This window comes from Penicillium maclennaniae, assembly GCF_028827695.1.
Source record: "Penicillium maclennaniae strain IBT 15551 chromosome Unknown utg000005l:1.0-2652337.0:1.0-2654196.0, whole genome shotgun sequence".
Classification (NCBI taxonomy): domain Eukaryota; kingdom Fungi; phylum Ascomycota; class Eurotiomycetes; order Eurotiales; family Aspergillaceae; genus Penicillium; species Penicillium maclennaniae.
Window position 1 is genome coordinate 516,815 of NW_026623217.1, and position 18,257 is coordinate 535,071.

At 48.0% G+C, this 18,257-nt stretch overlaps 9 protein-coding genes across 9 annotated transcripts; 4 read left to right on the forward strand and 5 right to left on the reverse strand.

Moving 5' to 3' along the window:
* Positions 1 to 1,454: 1,454 nt before the first annotated feature.
* On the reverse strand, positions 1,455 to 2,078 carry N7477_005425 (uncharacterized protein; the record flags this gene model as incomplete). Its single annotated transcript, XM_056967088.1, has 1 exon — positions 1,455 to 2,078. The coding sequence occupies one exon, from the start codon at positions 2,076 to 2,078 to the stop codon at positions 1,455 to 1,457; it is 624 nt and encodes a 207-aa protein (XP_056821842.1).
* A 1,682-nt stretch (positions 2,079 to 3,760) lies between these two features.
* Positions 3,761 to 5,015, reverse strand: N7477_005426 (uncharacterized protein; the record flags this gene model as incomplete). The annotated part of the gene is made up of 4 exons (XM_056967089.1): positions 3,761 to 3,916; positions 3,968 to 4,168; positions 4,231 to 4,489; positions 4,552 to 5,015. The coding sequence occupies 4 exons, from the start codon at positions 5,013 to 5,015 to the stop codon at positions 3,761 to 3,763; spliced, it is 1,080 nt and encodes a 359-aa protein (XP_056821843.1).
* A 703-nt stretch (positions 5,016 to 5,718) lies between these two features.
* Positions 5,719 to 6,541, forward strand: N7477_005427 (uncharacterized protein; the record flags this gene model as incomplete). The annotated part of the gene is given in 3 exon segments (XM_056967090.1): positions 5,719 to 6,038; positions 6,053 to 6,278; positions 6,311 to 6,541. 3 exon segments carry the CDS (start codon positions 5,719 to 5,721, stop codon positions 6,539 to 6,541), a joined length of 777 nt encoding a protein of 258 aa, XP_056821844.1.
* Positions 6,542 to 7,503: 962 nt separating this feature from the next.
* On the reverse strand, positions 7,504 to 7,974 carry N7477_005428 (V-type ATPase assembly factor PKR1; the record flags this gene model as incomplete). Its single annotated transcript, XM_056967091.1, has 1 exon — positions 7,504 to 7,974. One exon carries the CDS (start codon positions 7,972 to 7,974, stop codon positions 7,504 to 7,506), a length of 471 nt encoding a protein of 156 aa, XP_056821845.1.
* Positions 7,975 to 9,019: 1,045 nt separating this feature from the next.
* On the forward strand, positions 9,020 to 10,000 carry N7477_005429 (uncharacterized protein; the record flags this gene model as incomplete). The annotated part of the gene is made up of 3 exons (XM_056967092.1): positions 9,020 to 9,385; positions 9,439 to 9,541; positions 9,597 to 10,000. 3 exons carry the CDS (start codon positions 9,020 to 9,022, stop codon positions 9,998 to 10,000), a joined length of 873 nt encoding a protein of 290 aa, XP_056821846.1.
* Positions 10,001 to 10,149: 149 nt separating this feature from the next.
* On the forward strand, positions 10,150 to 10,746 carry N7477_005430 (uncharacterized protein; the record flags this gene model as incomplete). The annotated part of the gene is made up of 3 exons (XM_056967093.1): positions 10,150 to 10,387; positions 10,467 to 10,592; positions 10,640 to 10,746. The coding sequence occupies 3 exons, from the start codon at positions 10,150 to 10,152 to the stop codon at positions 10,744 to 10,746; spliced, it is 471 nt and encodes a 156-aa protein (XP_056821847.1).
* Positions 10,747 to 12,247: 1,501 nt separating this feature from the next.
* Positions 12,248 to 13,141, forward strand: N7477_005431 (uncharacterized protein; the record flags this gene model as incomplete). The annotated part of the gene is made up of 2 exons (XM_056967094.1): positions 12,248 to 12,476; positions 12,537 to 13,141. The coding sequence occupies 2 exons, from the start codon at positions 12,248 to 12,250 to the stop codon at positions 13,139 to 13,141; spliced, it is 834 nt and encodes a 277-aa protein (XP_056821848.1).
* Positions 13,142 to 14,464: 1,323 nt separating this feature from the next.
* Positions 14,465 to 14,804, reverse strand: N7477_005432 (uncharacterized protein; the record flags this gene model as incomplete). The annotated part of the gene is made up of 2 exons (XM_056967095.1): positions 14,465 to 14,547; positions 14,600 to 14,804. The coding sequence occupies 2 exons, from the start codon at positions 14,802 to 14,804 to the stop codon at positions 14,465 to 14,467; spliced, it is 288 nt and encodes a 95-aa protein (XP_056821849.1).
* A 1,652-nt stretch (positions 14,805 to 16,456) lies between these two features.
* On the reverse strand, positions 16,457 to 17,748 carry N7477_005433 (TauD/TfdA family dioxygenase; the record flags this gene model as incomplete). Its single annotated transcript, XM_056967096.1, has 4 exons — positions 16,457 to 16,744; positions 16,804 to 17,080; positions 17,134 to 17,399; positions 17,452 to 17,748. 4 exons carry the CDS (start codon positions 17,746 to 17,748, stop codon positions 16,457 to 16,459), a joined length of 1,128 nt encoding a protein of 375 aa, XP_056821850.1.
* Positions 17,749 to 18,257: the final 509 nt, after the last annotated feature.

The following is an 18,257-nucleotide window of genomic DNA, read 5'->3' on the forward strand; positions in this document are numbered from 1 at the left end:
CCCTTGCCTTGACGTCTTTACACATCACAACTTGTTGTAGGCGGCGTTACACGGTAGTCAATGTAGAAGACCACAGCTGAAGAAATCCCCACCGCCCGACAAAGTTTAGAAAAGAAAAAAGAATTCGGCTGCCCAAACTTTCACATACACGTTTTAAAACATGATCAATATTGAAGTTGATTACAAGCTTGTCTGCGGGCACTTCTTTACGCAGGATAAATGCTGCAGGAAGCTTCTCTGTCAATTTGTCTTTGGCATATTTTCCTTCCATGTAACAAAATGTTTATCGTATTCAAACATCAAAAAACTATATAGAGGAGATCCAGGTATGCCTCCGGCATGTCTGCGGCATATCTGCGCGATAGATCCATGGGTCTGGGAAACAAGGCACACCTGAAACCTTACTTTGTTTTTGCATTTTCTGCATTTTGTACCCCATGTGAAGGATTCCTACGTAAGTGAAGTTACTTCCGAGGCTAGCTGAGCGAAGCTAATCATACATTCCCTGTAAGTACCACCTGGACATCATGCCCTTACTTGAACAGTTGATGCAATGCTGATATCAAGAAAATGTGCCACTTGATGGCTGCTTGCAGAATGTATGACCTCTCAATAATCAGTTCTGATCTGGAGATTGACGCGTTGATTGAAGGTTAGTCTATATTTGGGACCGAGTATCCCTTGATCTAAATAAAGTTTGCCGGCTTTACTCGGTGAAAATTGCGGTAAACGTCGATTGAGAAGTTTGTGGTCCGATTGAAAAGTCGGCTACGTACACAATGCGTTATGCGGTTTCTTGGACCCCATAATGGTGTCAACATTATTTGGTGGTCTTTTCGACTGAATTCGGAGGGTTGGGTTGGAAGCTGTCAGCTATTCGTTCAAGCTCCTGGAATGGGCCGGTTCAGGCCATAAGATGAATCTATTTGTCGCTTTGCTCAAGATACAGGAAAGTGTGCAGTGACATGTTTTCAGCTAACACCTAGCTAAGCAAATAATTTGTCTGCATAAATCGATCATGAAACATCCTTGAGTAAAACATATCAACTTAAACGCTTTCATTGATTGCGTGTGTAGATTCGAAACAAATGATCACTGCTGACATCATAATAGCATCCTGATGAATCAAAAGCATTGGGGTCACAAGACAGAGAAAAAGTCTAGAGGCCTTCTCCAATTCAGCTCCCGCTTCCATATAATAGATTGTAGATCCATATCACAACGTGTTAAAAGCATAAATTGACTCCCAAATTTTTACTCCCAATATCCCTCGGCACACTGAGCATAAGTTCGACAAGGTCGCCATTTTCACGAAAAGGCCGCTACCACAACGGACCCTCGTGATAGATCTATTGGTACCGGTTTCGTCGAATATTCCGTAGCATATAAAAACAAAAGCAAGTCATTTCCACTCCAAAAACAACAACGGTGGGCCAGAACACCAACCCACCATTTCACGCGAAAGGGCCGGTGTGGTGCATGTGAACTCCCGATCCCAAAGCAAGCACTATAGGAGCAAGGAAATTCACCCATCCCATGACCTTCGGAAATAGCGGGTCAGCGCTGCGGTCGGCGAATATCGCCCAGGCAATGGTCCAGAATTGCATCCAAAAGATTGGCCAGTTTAGGAGGAGGGACATCCACATGGCATCATTGAGGAATTGTATCAATTCAGCACTGTAGTCACGGAAGCTCAAAAGTGACATGAAAATGGCTGATATCATCCAAAACCAAACACCGGCTGTGGCGCTGGTGAGCTGGAGATCGGCAATGGCTGGATTGAGGCCAGGAATGAGTCGAATCTGACTTGTGATTGCAGCGGAGTAAGGGAGAAAGAGGGCCCCGGACACGAAGAGGAACAAAATCGCAGCTTGAGTGCCTTTCCGGTATGTAGTATAATGAGCCTTGACGGTCTCGGCATCCCACCATGGTCTTGTCTGGGGGATATTTCTCGATGCAGCGAGACTGACTATGAGAAAAACAGCCGAGAGACAGCCGCAAACACTGAGGCAGCATAGCCATCTTTTGTTTGTGAGGCGGCTTCCAAATTTCCTGTCATTGGTGGTGGGAAGCGTCATGGTATTAATTTGTAATGTAATAGAATGATATCAAATATTCAAGTGCCTCATGTTCCGGCTCGAACAAGCCTTCTTAATGATTAGGAGCGCAAAGCTTTCTAAACATTTGTACTTCACAATCCGTTGAGCCCGTCATGCATGAACTCTCTGAAATGGCAAAAGAAATCTAGGAGCTATTGCGAGCAGTACACATCGAACTAGAAGCCAGCTGATATGCGCCAAGGGTCTGTTGGGACGGGACCGAGAAGTGCTATCATTGGTTTGGAAATATGTTATCCGTCACCTCACTTACGGCTGAAGTTGGGGAGAGATCTGAGGGTGAAATAAACTTCGGAAAAAACGCATCCGTCCAATAGAACCAAGTTGAAAGACCCTTTACAGGGGCATTCTCCGATCAAATTCGCACGTAGAGCCCTACGCATATGCCTGCAGTGAACGGTAATCTTCTCTCTATTTGAATCATGTGGGTCTAACTAGGTAAATCGAGTTTGCAGCGAAATAATCAGGTGAGGTGCGTAACTACGGTCCCTAAAAACTCGTTGCATGCATAGTGTGATCTGCGACATGCGTCACCTTAGCGCGAAACCTAAAATCATGAATCGTCCGATCGAGATCTGTGTAACTTAAAATGACATTTGCGACATCCCCTGCTCAATGTACAAAATTATGGTGTATCTCAGATGGCCCACATCATCAATTGGGTTCATGAAGAGAACGAGGTTCTTTACGAGCGGTGAATGTTGTTTCCTGGTACTGGAGAGAGGCTATGCGGTCTAGATACTCCCTTGCGTGGTCAAGAGTGTCGCTTTGTTCGAACGTAAAAGCAATAGACTGCAACTTGACAAAAGCTAATCTTCGCAGCTCGCCCTACTAGCGAGACAAACAATCCACAAATAGAAAGCTGAGGAACAGTAGCCGTTCCCGCTCCTTCCGGGAGCCTTCAATTTCAACAGGCACAGTTATCTTCACAAGGATGTGTATGTTTAATTCTTATACTTCTAATTTGTACTTGAAAGAGTAGTCATTATGAAAAATTCAAATTGAAAATAGAACGCTCTCTAGTCTTTGATTCTTAATCTTTCCGGACCTGCACCGGCAAGAGTCCAGTCCTTTCTGTTCTGTAGACGAGGCAAGGCCTCTGTTGGTAGAAGAAAAATGAACCGTCATATTGACAGAGTAGCGATGAATAGCATGAAATCTAGTTGATACGATTGAATTCAAGAGTCCAAAACAAAAACTTACCAAGGATACACATTGGTACTCACTTGTCTCAGTGCCTTTAGCTTTGCAATTTGGATACTAATATTCCACCAGCCTTATCTGAATCCCTCAGCTTTTTCAAAAACTACTAGAACATACATGCTTTTGTAAGTGCAAACTATTAAAGAGACATTACACACTCTTATCGATTGTTGTCTTTTTTGCTCTTGTTCTTCTCCTTCTACACTCTAGACTAGATACGTTCTATAATTTGAAACCGAGTCCCAAGATTGGCATTGTGTTTTTGGTCATTGACTAGGTTCAAGATTTTGATCAAATCTCGCTCTAGTCAAATGTGCATGGCAATTTGGTGGATGAATTAAGCAAAAACCGCAAAATTGATTTGGGGAAGAACCAGAAAAAGTTGAGATGACAAGAATCCCTGGCTTTTCCCTTGGCCCCAAACTTGTTGGTAGAGAATACTAATCAAACTTTGGGATAGAGCCGCGAGTCGCTCCAGGGCGTTTACGGATAGCAAGTCCAGTTCCGGCCTCTCCAGAGGACGGAAAAATCTTCCTGAAAGTTTTTCGAACAGAGCAAGTCTTGCCGATGTCTTTGGTGTCGCTCAACACGGGCTCCTAGTTATTGGTCAGCAGGTTTCCCGGTGCAATTGGAATAATAGTACGGACTTGGGCTATGATTGTCGAGTTCGTTGGATCTCCCACTCGATGAGAAGCCATAAAACCAAGAACGGTGTTCATGTTTTTGTTGGCCTGCTCATGAGTCGAGAAATCAAAGAATTCGGTCTTCCTGATCACAAGGCGTTGTTGAACATATGCCGCCTCCAGGAATCGAAGTTTCATGCGTCCAAAAACGGACATTGCAAGTACCTGTAGAGAACACTCGATGATTAGCTCTAGTAATATGTATATTCAAATGATCACACACTTACCGGAATAGCAATACACCGAGGGAATTGCTCCCCTTCGAATCGCGTTATCATGATCGATGTAATAGTCAATAACTCCACCCGCAAAAGATTATCCGAGGGCTCCTCTTCAAGGCTTATTACGACGAAGACATGAGGAGCTGTGTTGGTTGCAGGGGTGAACTGTTTTTCCGCCACATATGTCGCAATTGGGGAGCAGTCTTTTGATGATAAAACATCAGGAAGAAACTTTTTCGCGATCATATCTTCAGGAATTCCGTCCCTATGAAAGTATAACCAGACATATTAGCCCATTACCGCATATCCAGCCTTTCAATATCTTACTTTGAGCGCCACTGAGAGATTATCCTGAGCGAACGCCCATCAGCCCGAGGAGGCTCTTCCAGTCGTGGAAAGTTCACAAACAGCCCCCCTAGGCGACTCCATAAGTTGCCTGTTTGAGAATGCAAATCGAGAGACCTATTTGCCTGTTTATCCTCTCCCCAGCATCGGGAAAGGTAGTCGGCTTGTCGCTGATGCGTGGGGTTTGTAATGTCAAGTGGAGGAACCTTTCTCGGGCGAAAGAATGCGTCGCTGGGTGCTGAGGGTGATTGATCGTCACTATTTTGGTCGATTGGGAAAGTCTTGCACTCGATGCCAAGAGTATTGTGCTGCGTTGGAAGGATATTCATTGGACTAAAATCATGGAGGAGCTTGTGCAGTTGTATCACGCCGGCGATAGCCTCTCCACGAGCCTGAAGGTGTGTCTCCTCACGCTGTTGAGCGCGGCGCGACAAGGAGGTAAACATTTCTAGAGGGTTGTTGATGGAGGAAAGATCATGAAAGGTGGATGTCGGATGGTGAATAGTGGATGGTGGATGGTGGATGGTGGATGATGGATGATGGATAGGTGACGGGGTGATGATAGTCAGGTATGGGACCACTACTAATCGCATTACCAATGATGGAATAACCAAGTAGTAGGCAATCTAAAAAAAAAGCCATTTCCAAGCTCAATGTGTTAAATTCATCACTCTACAGAAATATTGTAGTGTGCAACCCTCTTAAATACCATGATCTCGCACCTACACGGGTCAGAGGGGGCTGCATGTAAGGTATAATTGAGATAAGTAGTGAGGCCGAGGGATCTTACAATATCTAAAGATAGCTATCTGGAGATATCGAAGCATTTTAGACTCGGAAAACCTTGGAAAATGCCTCCCATAGGTCTAAAATGTCTTCCATTAGAGCAACCTTGCTGTCATATTCAACCTCAAAATCTCGTACTGCTTGCCAGAGAGGGGGGGATGAAGGAGGGAGAAAAAAGTGAGCGAAACAATCTTCATTGATAATTCACTTGTGTAAGAAGTAAGATACCCGCGTTCATCTCTCAGAAGGTCACCACAGCCATCCTTACTTTCACCCACAAGGTCGACTTCGCCAACTTTCCCTTTCTTCAAAACTCTCTTCTCACATCTTTTTAACCGCAAGCCTGTCTACCAATCGAAAAGAATGGCTTCGACGAAGTCCATTCCCAAGCGGAAAACTAAGTCGACTGCGATTCAGCTCGGAAAACTCCGTGGATTTCAAATCCCAGATAGCATTGCTGAATGGGAAGAAATTATTTCCCAGAACCCACACCTTAGGAAACTCACAATCAATACTCTCCCGTCCGACTTCATTGCATCTGCATCCAAGGCGTCGGAGTCTCAATATCTTATGCTGCGCTCTTTTAGGGAGTTTACTATGTCTGCACAGGACTTACTTGATGAAGCACCCAAATTTGGGCTCACGCCTGCAATTTTACAATCTGCAGAAGGCATTCTCGAGCGGTCCATGGACTGAGTCGATTTTTGCAACTCGTGGGGACTCCTACATCGATCGACGATATTTCCGAGCATAGTCCGGGATGGCCAGGCTCTTTTGCTGTTGTCCGACGTCTCCATGAAGAAGTCATGAGAATCGATGGAATTAGCGATTATGATCGGAATCACCGCGAGTTGCCGATTGCCGAAGATGAGGCAACAGTGAATACTGCGGCTATTGTCTTTCTGCAGACCATATCGCACTTGGTCAAAGCAACGCCCCTACCTCTACTTTAGAGTGGGTTCATAACCGGGTGCACTTGACTTGCGGTGTAGTGAATGAGTTCGAAGCATTCACAGATGGAGTTCTTCGCTCCAAGAGAGGGGACAACAAGTTCAGCATCGTGGAAACTAAAAAGGCATCTAGCGGCCAAGACCCTAAACGGATCTCCATACAAGAAACTTGCCAATTGGCTTCCTGGCATATGGAAGAATCGTCAAACAAAGAGGCTTGTTTCAATGGACAGTAAGTTGACTGAGATCTCAATATTTCGAGTTTTGTGATATCAAATATTGAACTAACGGTCTCACAGCCTGCTTTTAGTATCTCAAGATCGGCACGAACTGTATCTCACTTTTGCGGAGCTCAACGCGAACTACAATGCGTACTTAAAGAACACAGAAGGAGGTCAAGGATTCCTCAAGATGATTCCCGTTGGCCCTTTCAATATCGACAAACCAGGGACTCTACAACAATTCGGTAAGATAATTGTTGCAGCTACAATTATTGCCAGATCGGTGACCTGAACATTGATGGAGGGTGATCTCTCACCCGCACCCACCCTCCTCACCATTGGTCGGGCTACGCCAAAGCAGCGATGAATGGATTAAGGAATAGCAAAAGAATACAATCCATGTTTGTCCACTTTCGAGTACATACGACCATAGGGTGTGGAGAACAGGGCTTCCCGTCCGCTCAGCCGTACTTAAGCCACACGCCGGCAGGTTAGTAGTTGGGTGGGTGACCACCAGCGAATCCCTGCTGTTGTATGTTTTTAACTGTTTTGATTTTGGATTTGTTTTGCACTCGATGTTCCCTTCATTAACCCCTGTCTTTGATCGACTATTGCCGGCAATGTTTCTGCCTATCGAGATGAGCACATGAGAGATGAAGCTTTATGCCTTAGGCCGCACTAGTACTAAGCCCCACATCAGCTTCTGTCGACGCCAGTACAGTGCGAAGGGAGGATCTGCCGCATCTTCATTCAACATCATAAGTATAAAGATTCATACAACTCTATCTAATCTAGTAGATAGACCAACAAAGAGGGTATTGAACAGGAGTAAATCAAACTCGACAAAGGATCAATAAAGGCGCCGAGAAAAGATCGGGTGCGACCAGACTCGCCGTATGTGACACAGGAGGTAGTGATCGTAAAGCGAAGGAGCTTGTAAGAGAGGCTTGCATCCAACAGTGTCACCTTGGTGTAGATCACGCCTTGTTATCCTCGACTTTCTCCCACTCGCTGTCGGTGCTTCCGTACCCAGAGCTATCGCCGCCAGAGCTGGGCCGCTTCCTGGAATCGCGTTCGATGGGCTGGAGTCCTGACGAAGAGAGGGAGGCGCTACCGGTGGCGACAGCGGAAGGGTTACCGAAGGTTTCGGTCTCTGTGTCGCTGTCACCCTCCACGGAATCCTTATTCCTGTTGAGCGCGGGGTCCTTCTTTTCAGCCTCTTGGGCTAGTTGGGCTGCGCGCACTTCTGCCGCAAACCAGTTGATCGAGTACCATAGGCCTGCGGAGATGGTGGACAAGGCGACGAAGTGCAGGCTGTAGGTTGCGAGGAGGAGACCGAAGAGAACAAGTTGCAGGGCTGCGAAGCTGACGTTGGTCGCGATCAACAGAGTCGGTGTGGGGCCCGGCGTGAAGACGCTGGACCATAGCTCTTCGACGAAGGAAGCCATGGTTGTCGAGGTCAAAGGCAGGGAGATGGGGAGGAGTGACGTCGTTCGGAAACAGGTATCCGTTATACGGGGACTGATCGAAAAGGTCGCGTTTCGGTGAACGGGTTCCGACGCCTGAAATACTCCACCCGAGCGGAGCCTAGTAAAGAGTCGTGGGGAATAGTAGAACGAACACAGTTGGCCCTCCCAAACTCCTCGTGGGGGTAAACTCTTTCTATAGTCTGGTCTACTTGGCTTAGGGAGTCTGCCTGAGTCAGATGGGCATATCACTCTCTCTGGTCGCGGGATGTCATCACCGGTGCTGGGATACTCCGACGACAACCGGCCCGAATGACCGGATATTCAAACATCCTTTGGCCTGTTAGGTCTTGGCCATTGCAAAGAACGGCAATTCTGCCCGTTAAGAATTAGGGCGTCACTCTCGGAGGGACGCCAAAGGCCCGATATTGCCCACCTCACCCCCTGGATTGATGGTGCTTTCACCCAGTGCAGGATACATTACGATTTGAGCAATACGGTCTCAGACTTCTACTTGTACGCTTCTATACTTGCAACATGATCAATGAGATTGTGAAATGCTCAGTTCTTGTTCTCGTCGAGAATCTCAGCATAGCTAGAATCTCTCTAGATTCCCAAAATATCAAGCCCCACGCTGGACCGAGGAAGAGAGTCAAATGAGGTAGGTTGTACCAATAGCCGCCGCTGAAAGTCGAATCTATCGCATGCGATTTCCAAAAACCCCGTGATTTCCCACGTCTCAGGCTTAGCGGCTCATCTTCTCCGTATGTTCCCTGATCTAGTTGCATCCCTCGGGTTCCATAAACCGTGTATTGCCGTCATTTCTGTCTGGGGAAGACCCGCTTCCCCGAGTCGGTCTTTGTCTTAGAGTCCAATCATGGTGTCTTTTGTGATTCAATACCCTATTTTCGGTGCACCAGATGGAAAGAGGGGAATTCAGAGTTTCAATACTGGATGTATAAAGACTACTGGGTAAGCTCCTTGCCGGGTTGTACGGACATTTCTTCAATTCTTTTTTATTCTGAACATGACAGACAAAGCAGCAGTAGCCAAAGAGCTTGCGCCAGATGGCCGCTCTGTGGAAGGCTTCTCTCATCATGCTGAGGATATCACAGTAGACCGTGAGCCCTATGGCCCGCCGGGTCTTCAAGGCTTGATGTCCAATCCGTTCGTCCTCATGTGTGCGGCATGTTCTACGCTTGGTGGCTTGATTTTCGGTTATGATCAAGGTGTCGTGTCTGTGATCTTGGTCATGGACCAGTTCTTGGAAGAGTTTCCGCCCGTCGGAGGCGCTGGGTCTGGGTTCTGGAAGGGTTTACTGACGGCGATGATTGAATTGGGTGCATTGATCGGTGCCCTTACTCAGGGTTGGATTGCAGACATGTCTCTCGTCGTTATTCTATCTTGGGGGCTGTTGGTATCTTCACTGTGGGCTCTGTTCTTCAGACTGTCGCAGTCGAATATGGCATGTTGACCTTTGCCCGCTTTCTTGGCGGCTCTGGAATTGGCATGTTGTCAATGGTCGCACCGTTGTATATTTCTAAAATCAGTACGTGTATTAAACTTGTTCCAGAAAGGCGTTTACTTGTTTTCGTCTCGCTTAGGTCCTCCGGAGTGTCGTGGTACTGCTCTCGTTCTTGAAGAGTGGTGCATCGTGCTAGGAATCGTGATTGCGTACTGGATCACATTTGGCACCAGATACATGGCCGACGAACGGTCTTGGCGACTCCTTTTCCTCCTGCAGATGATTCCCGGCTTCATCCACGTGGCAGGTGTCATCGCTCTCCCTTTCTCCCCGCGCTGGCTTGCCTCGAAGGGTCGCAACGAGGAAGCTTTACAGAGTCTCGCCACACTTCGAAACCTGCCAACCTCCGACAGACGTGTCCGCCAAGAGTACATGGAGATTCAATCAGAGGTTCGAATCTACCAGCGGATGAATGCCGAAACGCATTCGAACTTGCAGGGCGGCGGAACCAAGAATGCCATCCTCCTGGAAATGGCTTCTTGAGGTGATTGTTTCCGCAAGGGCTGCTGGCGCAGGACTCACATTGGTATCATGAATACTTTTTCCAGCAGTTCGTCCTAATCAATGCACTGATATACTAATCTCCCACTCTATTCGGTACCACGGGCTTCGACAATAACATGCAGCTTATCATGTCTGGTGTGACTACCTCCATCTGGACCATGGATACCCTAGGTCGTCGGAAGCTCTTGCTCGGAGGATCAGTCGGCAGGGCGGTGTCCCACATCGTAATCGCCATCCTCATCGCAAAACATAGCTATGACTGGGAATCCCACCAAACAATGGGCTGGGTCAGCGCAGCTTTCCTCTTATTCTACATGGTGGCATTCGGGGCTTCATGGGGACCAATTCCATGGGCCCTCCCAGCCGGTATGTTCTATTGCGTTGAATCCGCTGAGTGATGTCACTAATAATTCCAGAAATCTTCCTTCATCCTTGCTTGCTAAAGGTGTCGCCCTTTCTACCTGCTCGAACTGGCTCAATAACTTCATCATTGGCCTAATCACCCCACCGTTAATCGAGAACACAGGCTACGGAGCTTACGTGTTTTTTGCTGTCTTCTGTGTTCTGTCTGGTATCTGACGTACCTCTTCGTACCGGAGACTAAAGGCCGCACGCTAGAGCAAATGGACCATGTCTTCAAGGATAATTCGAGTGAGCAGGAGCAAGCTCGCAGGCGAGCGATCGAAGTGGAGCTTTTGAATGAGCATTTGGAATACGATGTATGATATTATTGTTTTCTTGATAGGATTGAGACCTTTGAATTTTGCGAGGTTATCGAGCACTTCTTGTCTTTGTACTTTGCATTCCTTATACCACAGAAATCAGGCGGTACTTATGTGAAGATTTACCTCAAACATATAGTCTCGAAAGCATCCCCAGGAACGCTAATACTCGTGCTTACTATATCCGATACCCGCTCGGCTCCTGTATCGATTCTTCAATAACAAAGCGATACACATTGACACGGCATTGGCGAAAGCATTGAACGAGATTGAAAACGACAAGGGAGATCTATTCACTACGTTGTTTTGTGTAGCTTCTCTGCTGACATTTCAAAGCCTATGAGTTGCTCATTGGAAGCCACGGGAGAGCTCACGAGTATATAGGTAACTCAATTCATGATACATGGCTTGTGCCGCCATTATGGAAAAATATGAGCTCGTCACTTTTGTGTTCGTCTTTGCTGTTATGATTGAGTGATGGTAGCAAGATTGAACTTCTTCACTGTTGTCGTCGAGCTCCACCGTCAGTAAGGTGCATGTAACTCTGAGACTAGTGAGCTTCTCTCCTCAAGAGATTGGCGAACGCAAATAGCGGCCTCACGGCGTTGATTGAATCGCGGACATGCTATGTGCTAGTTTCCTTGCCCTATCTTTGCGCCCATGCTCTACATTGACGTCATCGAACAGGTCTTTGCAATCGCTTGAGCAATTTGACAATGAACTGGACCTGGTCGCACGGGAAACGTTGCCAGGGCAAAGACAGCTCAATTGGATGTTGATGCGCTCAGACCTAGAAGTCGAGGACAAAAGGCCTGCGATACCCCACTTGGTGCCACTGACGCCACGTAGGAACTTGGCAGCGGCGTCGAGAGTACGTGCAAGGCGTGGCCAGAGCGCTTTGGGCCACTTTAGCTCCAAGCCCGGGATGACAGGTCGAAGAGGACGGGAGTCAAGCTTGGCAGGCACCCAGCCACTCTATTTTGCAGTCACATTGCGCCCAAACTGGAAGAGTTTTCACGAAGCCAGCCTTTCATCAACATAACAGAATCGCTTGAGAGTTGTAATCGTGTAGTTCAAATTGGAGTTTCCGACAATACAAGTCAACTGGGTTCTTCTGTGATCGTCTTGTCCTAAGAGTAGAATCAAGCCGGGAACACGCGTCCAGGATTGTGTCGGGGAGATTCCCTGCAGATTGCTATACCCAACGTTCCTTGATCAAAGCGACCATGTGGCTATCAGAGCTCGCACTTGGTCCAATCACTAGGGTCGAATTCAACGGGAAAAAAGGCCTAATCGTCTAGTGCGCAATTGCCTTGTTATCATGAACAATACGTACTCCAGGTGGATCACGCCCCATTTTCAGAGCTAAAACCCCCCAATGTCCTCTTCTATTTGAACATCCAGTGTCGCATTTTCTTGCCTTCGTTCAGACAATCTCTCTTGCAAGCGTGCTGCCTTTAATTGTTTTTTTAGGCTTCTTGTTTACCCTTACTCGCTCGCAACCATGAAGAACTTCATTGCTATTGCTGCTTTCGCCGCCGGCACTAACGCCCTCGTTGGCCGCAGTGATAGCTGCTGCTTCAAGATCACTGCCTCTGGCGGCGCTTCCGGCTCTCTTGGCCAGCTGGGTGACGGCCAGGTCCGTGTCGGCGATACCACTTTGTCGGCTGCTACCTTCTGTCTTGAGGATACCGTCATCACCGACAGCGCTGGCCGTGGTTGTGTTGTCACCTGTGAGTTTCACAGCTTTTGATTTTAACCAATTTCGCCTCTCGCTAATATAATATATCCAGCTGAGACCACCCAATTCCAATGTGACGAGGGTGCCACTGGCACTTCCGGCTTCTCTCTTTCCTCTTCGGGCGCTCTCAGCTTCGACGGTAGCTCGAGCTTCATCGCTTGCGCAACTGGCTTGAACGATGGAGACAACATCTACACCACCAACAGCACCTCCGTCACTCAGTGTGTGAGTGTCGAGTTGACCAGTGATTCATGCTACGCCGCTGTCTCATCGTCGGCCGTCGCATCTTCATCCACCACTTTCGTGATCCCTGCCAGTACCCCTCTGGTCTCTAGCTCTTCAGTCCCATCTGGAGTCAGTCCTGTTGGTCCTTCAACCCCGCTCCCAGTCACCTCCACGCCCGTTCCGTCCGGTACTCTTATTCCCGCTTCCAGCACACCGATCGCGACTTCGACACCCCTCGCAAGCACAAGCACTCCGATGACTACTTCCAGCTTTGCAACTAGCACTACTACTGCATCTGGCAGTGAGACCTCGTCCACTGCTTCATCCTCAGCAGCTGCTACTACCGCCCCGTCGAGCTCCGCGACTAAGGTCGACTTGTCCAATTGGACTGTCTCCCTCGTTGCGATGCTGGCCCTCGCTGTTGCCTTTTAGGGTTACATTTGAAGATCGGTCTATGGCTGTCGGCAGCGCATGAAGGCGCCAAGATCTTTTTATCTTCCTAGACGACTAATGTCAACAAATGACGCTTAATGGAATCTAATCACGGATAATGCGGTAGTAACATTGAATGAACATGTAAACAATTTCAGACCAATATTTTCGATAGATATTGTGGAAAAAACGTTGATTGCAGACAATTTCACGGCTCAGCATTGAATGTAAAGGCCTCTGTCTTTACTACTAGCCATTAGTAGTCACGGCATCATTGAGAGGTTATCAGGCGGTGATATTGTTTGATTCTACAAGAACTTTTATGGACGTGGGATGCAGACCTCAGAACATTCAAAAGATAGCATCGTTATCGCTGTTGATCATTGATCATCTCATGGACTGTATACATCTCACTCATGGTTTATGTGGATCCAAAGCCAAAGGGCACAGCGCTCCCGCGGGGTGATGACACTTTCACGGCAAAGATGTGGTTCAAATGCAAAATGCCGACCAATGTTGCCCGCAGCCACAATTGCTCCAAAAGCTGTTGACAGAGAGCTTCGTGGAGAGGGATTTGAAGGCCCAGAAACGGGCGTCACCGTCAATGGGTCTTCTCGGGTTCCCTTGCTCGAAAGCTTCATGCGGAGAGACTCTGTGTTAGATGGTTTCATCAACTCGAGGAACTCCAGCACCTCAAATGCCACCCTTTCGACCGATACGTCATTAATTTTCCCAGGGGCCAAATTGTTTCCCACCGGTTCGTTTCTTTTATCGAGGCAAACAGTCTCACCACAAAGAGCACATTGCGGTCAACCTCGTGTTGCAAGAACTCTTCTAGACATTGATTGTGTGTTACCAGTATAACCATTCAAGAAGTGACCCTCAGTGAAGCGAAATAGAGAGATCGACCACACAGAATTGGTAGCTTGCGAGGCTGGTGTTGTTGTAGAATCCTCAAAATTGCTTCTGTCAAGTGGGCGGATCGGCTCCAAGGGCACCACTTCCCAAGGAGTTTGTCCTTCATGTAGTAGATCCTGTACGAATCTCAAGTCTTCAGATCCAGTAGCAGCAGTAAGGAGTAAGTTCGGACCCGAGGCCTTGTTCTGCTGTTTGAAGCTGCTCACCAGACAGATCAGGCGAGAAAAACTGGCATTGAACGCGATAAACAACCTTGCATAGAAAATCGGAGGAATAATTTTGACTCTCTTTTTGTGCACCAATTAACACCAATGCGTTGTAGAATTTTCACTCCAGATGTGGCCTTTGGGCTCCACGATCTCATTATCAGGACCAACTTGTGCGCTTGATTCTACCGTCTGGATGTTACTGGACAATGTAGCTAGCGTCCTTCAAGACACCCGACGGCACGTCGTATCCGCGATGGTCACGAGCAGCACACAACACGACTGAAAGCATACTGAGAGCAATCTCAATTTACCACCCTACACACCAATTAACCATACTCTCGGCTTGATATTGTGGAGTGTTGGTACCGCGAATTTGAGTTCTGCAAGTAACGATCGAAGTATCCTGGAGGAGACATCAAAGTCAGGCGTACGAGCCGTGTATCCACAATGTAGTCGCGGGCACTGCGGTGGAAAACTTGCACTTCATAGTTGAAATTTTTGTGTACGTCTTTTTCACGGCTGGGCTTTCGGGACATTTTTATCAAGCCCCGAGCGAGGCGATCCAATACACAAGAAGCAAGTTCAAGTCGCACGTTTATTTCACTTTCTGTACATGATAGCATCGGTATTTTGTCAGAAAAACCATTATCTTTAGGGTCTTCGAGCCATGAGTAGATCATTACAGTGGCAAATTTTCGGATTCCACCGATAGGGTAACCTGACATTTTCTACTGGTGGTACCAACGGTTCCGTCCCGCCATTCCGCGACCAAGACGGGCCGGGACGGGACATCCCGCTTCAAGTGTCAACGTTTGTTTTCCATGCGAACACCTCTCATACATTGTCCACACCGCACACGTAGACCGAACTGAACCATGACTACTAGAATCGAAAACTCGAATGCCAGTGTCTCATGCCTCTAAATGCAGCTTCTCCTTCCTGTCTCACAGCGCCAGTCGGTCCTAAATGTCAGCCCCCGAGCGTTGGAACTCTGCCATGCACTGCTCTCGCACCGTCTTGCATCAGAGCACATTTAGCGCGTGTCGAACATTCTGCAACAACGACAGTTCTAGTACGTTCGCCATACGGTCACCAAGAGGCGCATTCAGCTCCAGCACAACGGAGTATGTTAGCTCTTTGTTGCGGAGGTCTTCCGTTACCGCAGCCTTCAGCTGCCTATACTCAGACGACTAACCTTCCCGCTCTGCCGCGGTCAAGACGGGGTAGGATTCTGGCGTGCGGAGCTCCAAGCGGAGATTGATATAGAAGCACCAGCGTCAGATGAGGCGGTCGGTGAAGCCGCCATCAAGCCTAATAGGAAGCTAGACTTAAGGTCAGTCTCACTGTGGGAAAGCGAGTCAAGCCTCTTGCTCACATCAATGAACAATCTGGAGACCATCAAAAAGCTTGCTGGTGGCCTAGACGGAGTCCACCCATGAAAAGCTTCCAAGGGCCCGTAGAACCCATCCTTGCTATGATGAAATTAATAGTTTTTTAAGCCGCAATTAGCTGAAGTCGGACCTCGACTACTGACTGCTGTACGAAGCGATTTTGCTCAGAGTTGGATCGTCCTAGTGTTTTAGCACCCCTACAATCGCATTATATATACGTCATTAGGCTCATTTGGTGAATTATAGCTCAAGGTTATTTCTTGTTAAAGTGAATGCGCGACCCAGATTATGAGAGAGGAGGCCATCGGATTACTAAGTTAGTTTCAGTGATCTGGCTCGCCAAATCATTGAAAGACTACGCCAGACGAACTGATGGACACGATCTGCATCATTTAGTCATTTCAAGGCTGTCCCCAGCAACTATGCACGGTTGATTGAATCAATTCTCTAATATATTGGTGGGGCCGAAGCAATTTTGTCGAAGCTATACACGCTTCATCTTCCTTTATCAAAGGATAACGCGCAATAGGGCACAGATGTATTATGTGTCCATCTCGTCTTTTCATCAATTCCGTCTAAAGACTTTCTGTGCTCGATTTATTATAATACTGTAGTAACCCGGCAATTCCGTAGTATCCAGACCGTCCTTCGAGCAATACTCTGTCGAATTGTACACATCTACACACATTGGTTAATCTGTGGTCATAAGTAATACATTCAATCTTGAGATTCGTCGTAAGAAAAATAGGTATCATTAATACAGAAAACAGAAGACACCTCATCACAACTAGACTTAATTACTCCGCATCAAGCGGTGCTACAGGCGGCTGGTCATCAACCTGAATCCCGCCTCTCTTCTTCTCATTACTATCCCAGAAGGGCAATTTCCAACCACCTTCGTGCTCAGGCGTCGCCAACCAAAGCCGCATCAGATGCCGTCTAGGCACTGGCGGCGCATGGTCCACATATGCAGTCCTAGCATGCAAAATATGCGAATTCGCCAGGAACTGAATATCGCCGACCTCAAGAATCATGTGTAAACTAAGTCTGTTGCAGACCTCCTCGAGAACCTTCAATGCTTCGTTCTGGGCCTCGGACAGGGCGGAATGATTCCGGCGTCGGAAAAGCGGCCCAGAGACCGCACATAGTACGGGTCCCATTTTGTGTAGACGCGGCCATTTCCGCCGCGCTCGAGGTAGACGACGCTCGTGCGGATGAACTCTTCTTGTCCAACACTTGTCTCGCCCTTGCGGTCGACGTACCAAATTGGTTCGGTTAGGGTCTTGAGGACGTCCGGGCGTTCGAGGGCTAGAGTGTTGTAGACATTGTGGGAGGAGACAATGTCTGACTCACCACCTTCGAGGGCGCGGTGGACGCAGAGGAGGCCGACGATGTCGGAGTCATCGGCGTGGAAGAATTGACTGGGGTCTGTTAGTCGGGATTTTTGGAGAACGGATTGGAGTGGGAAACGTACCGAGCGTTCGTGCGATAGATGCGCACTTTGTCAATCTGGGCGGAATCCTCGCCGAGATCCTTGACGTGACCGAGAACGTGGCCGCGGCTGTTCTGGCTGACAAAGTAGCCCAGGTAGGTACCGAGGCCCATGTAGGCGACGGCGGACTTGTGATTACCCCATTTCTCGACGGGGAAGCCCTTGAACAGAATGAAGCCTTTTCCATCAATGAGGTCAAGGCGTAGGGTTTCAAGATAGTCTGCCAACTTGGGAAGGCGGAAGTTGCTCTTTGATGTATCAGCCTGGTGTGCGGAGGTGTTCCGAGACCGTGAAACCCACCTTGGAAATGCCGGTCATAGGGGTCTTGGATGCAAGGAACGCATCTGACGCTGCGCTCAGCTCCTCGATCTGCTCGGGAGTGAACCTATGTGTCCACTTTTCGGGGTGCTCGCGGTAGTCCTCCGCCTTCCATACCGTTGGACCAGTGATCTGACGGGGGAACTTGTCGAAGGGGCGAATCTCTTCGTAGATAGGAGGATGCTGGCCAGTGGTTCTGAGGCCATCAGGGAAGATGTCCAGCGGGGCTGACAACTTGTGAGGTGCCGTTGGCAGAGAGTCTGTGAGAGCGGGCGCCATGATGTGAGAAAGCTGTTTGAGAGACACAACGAGGTGAAGGACACAGGTACGAAGTTAGACGGGGTATCTTAGTCCCTTTATATTTCACAGAAAATGTTTCCCGGCTACGTATAGAGACTAGTTATACTTGTCATCATAGTGAGGAATCAAGTGGGTAAAATGGCGTGCGAGGTCTCTATTTCCCGCTCTGATAGGACGCAGACATCTTTCAAAATTCATGGGTCGGACAGGGTACGTCTTTGAGAATAATAGCTCTGTGCGCGTGTTAGGTTGGCGCTTTTTTTGGTGATGGCGCAATTTGCGGGGGTTGATGTTGTGTGATGACTGCGCCCGATCACGAATCGGCTCGGCGCGGGCGAGGTCCCGATTATCACGACGAAAGAAACCCTATGAACACCTTTTTATTCGGACTATGATCATGAATTCAAGAACATGTGCCTGACAAGGGCTATACTGATCTGGGGTGAGGTGAAATGAGGTCGAATTAGAGATCGCGTGTAGGAACTTCA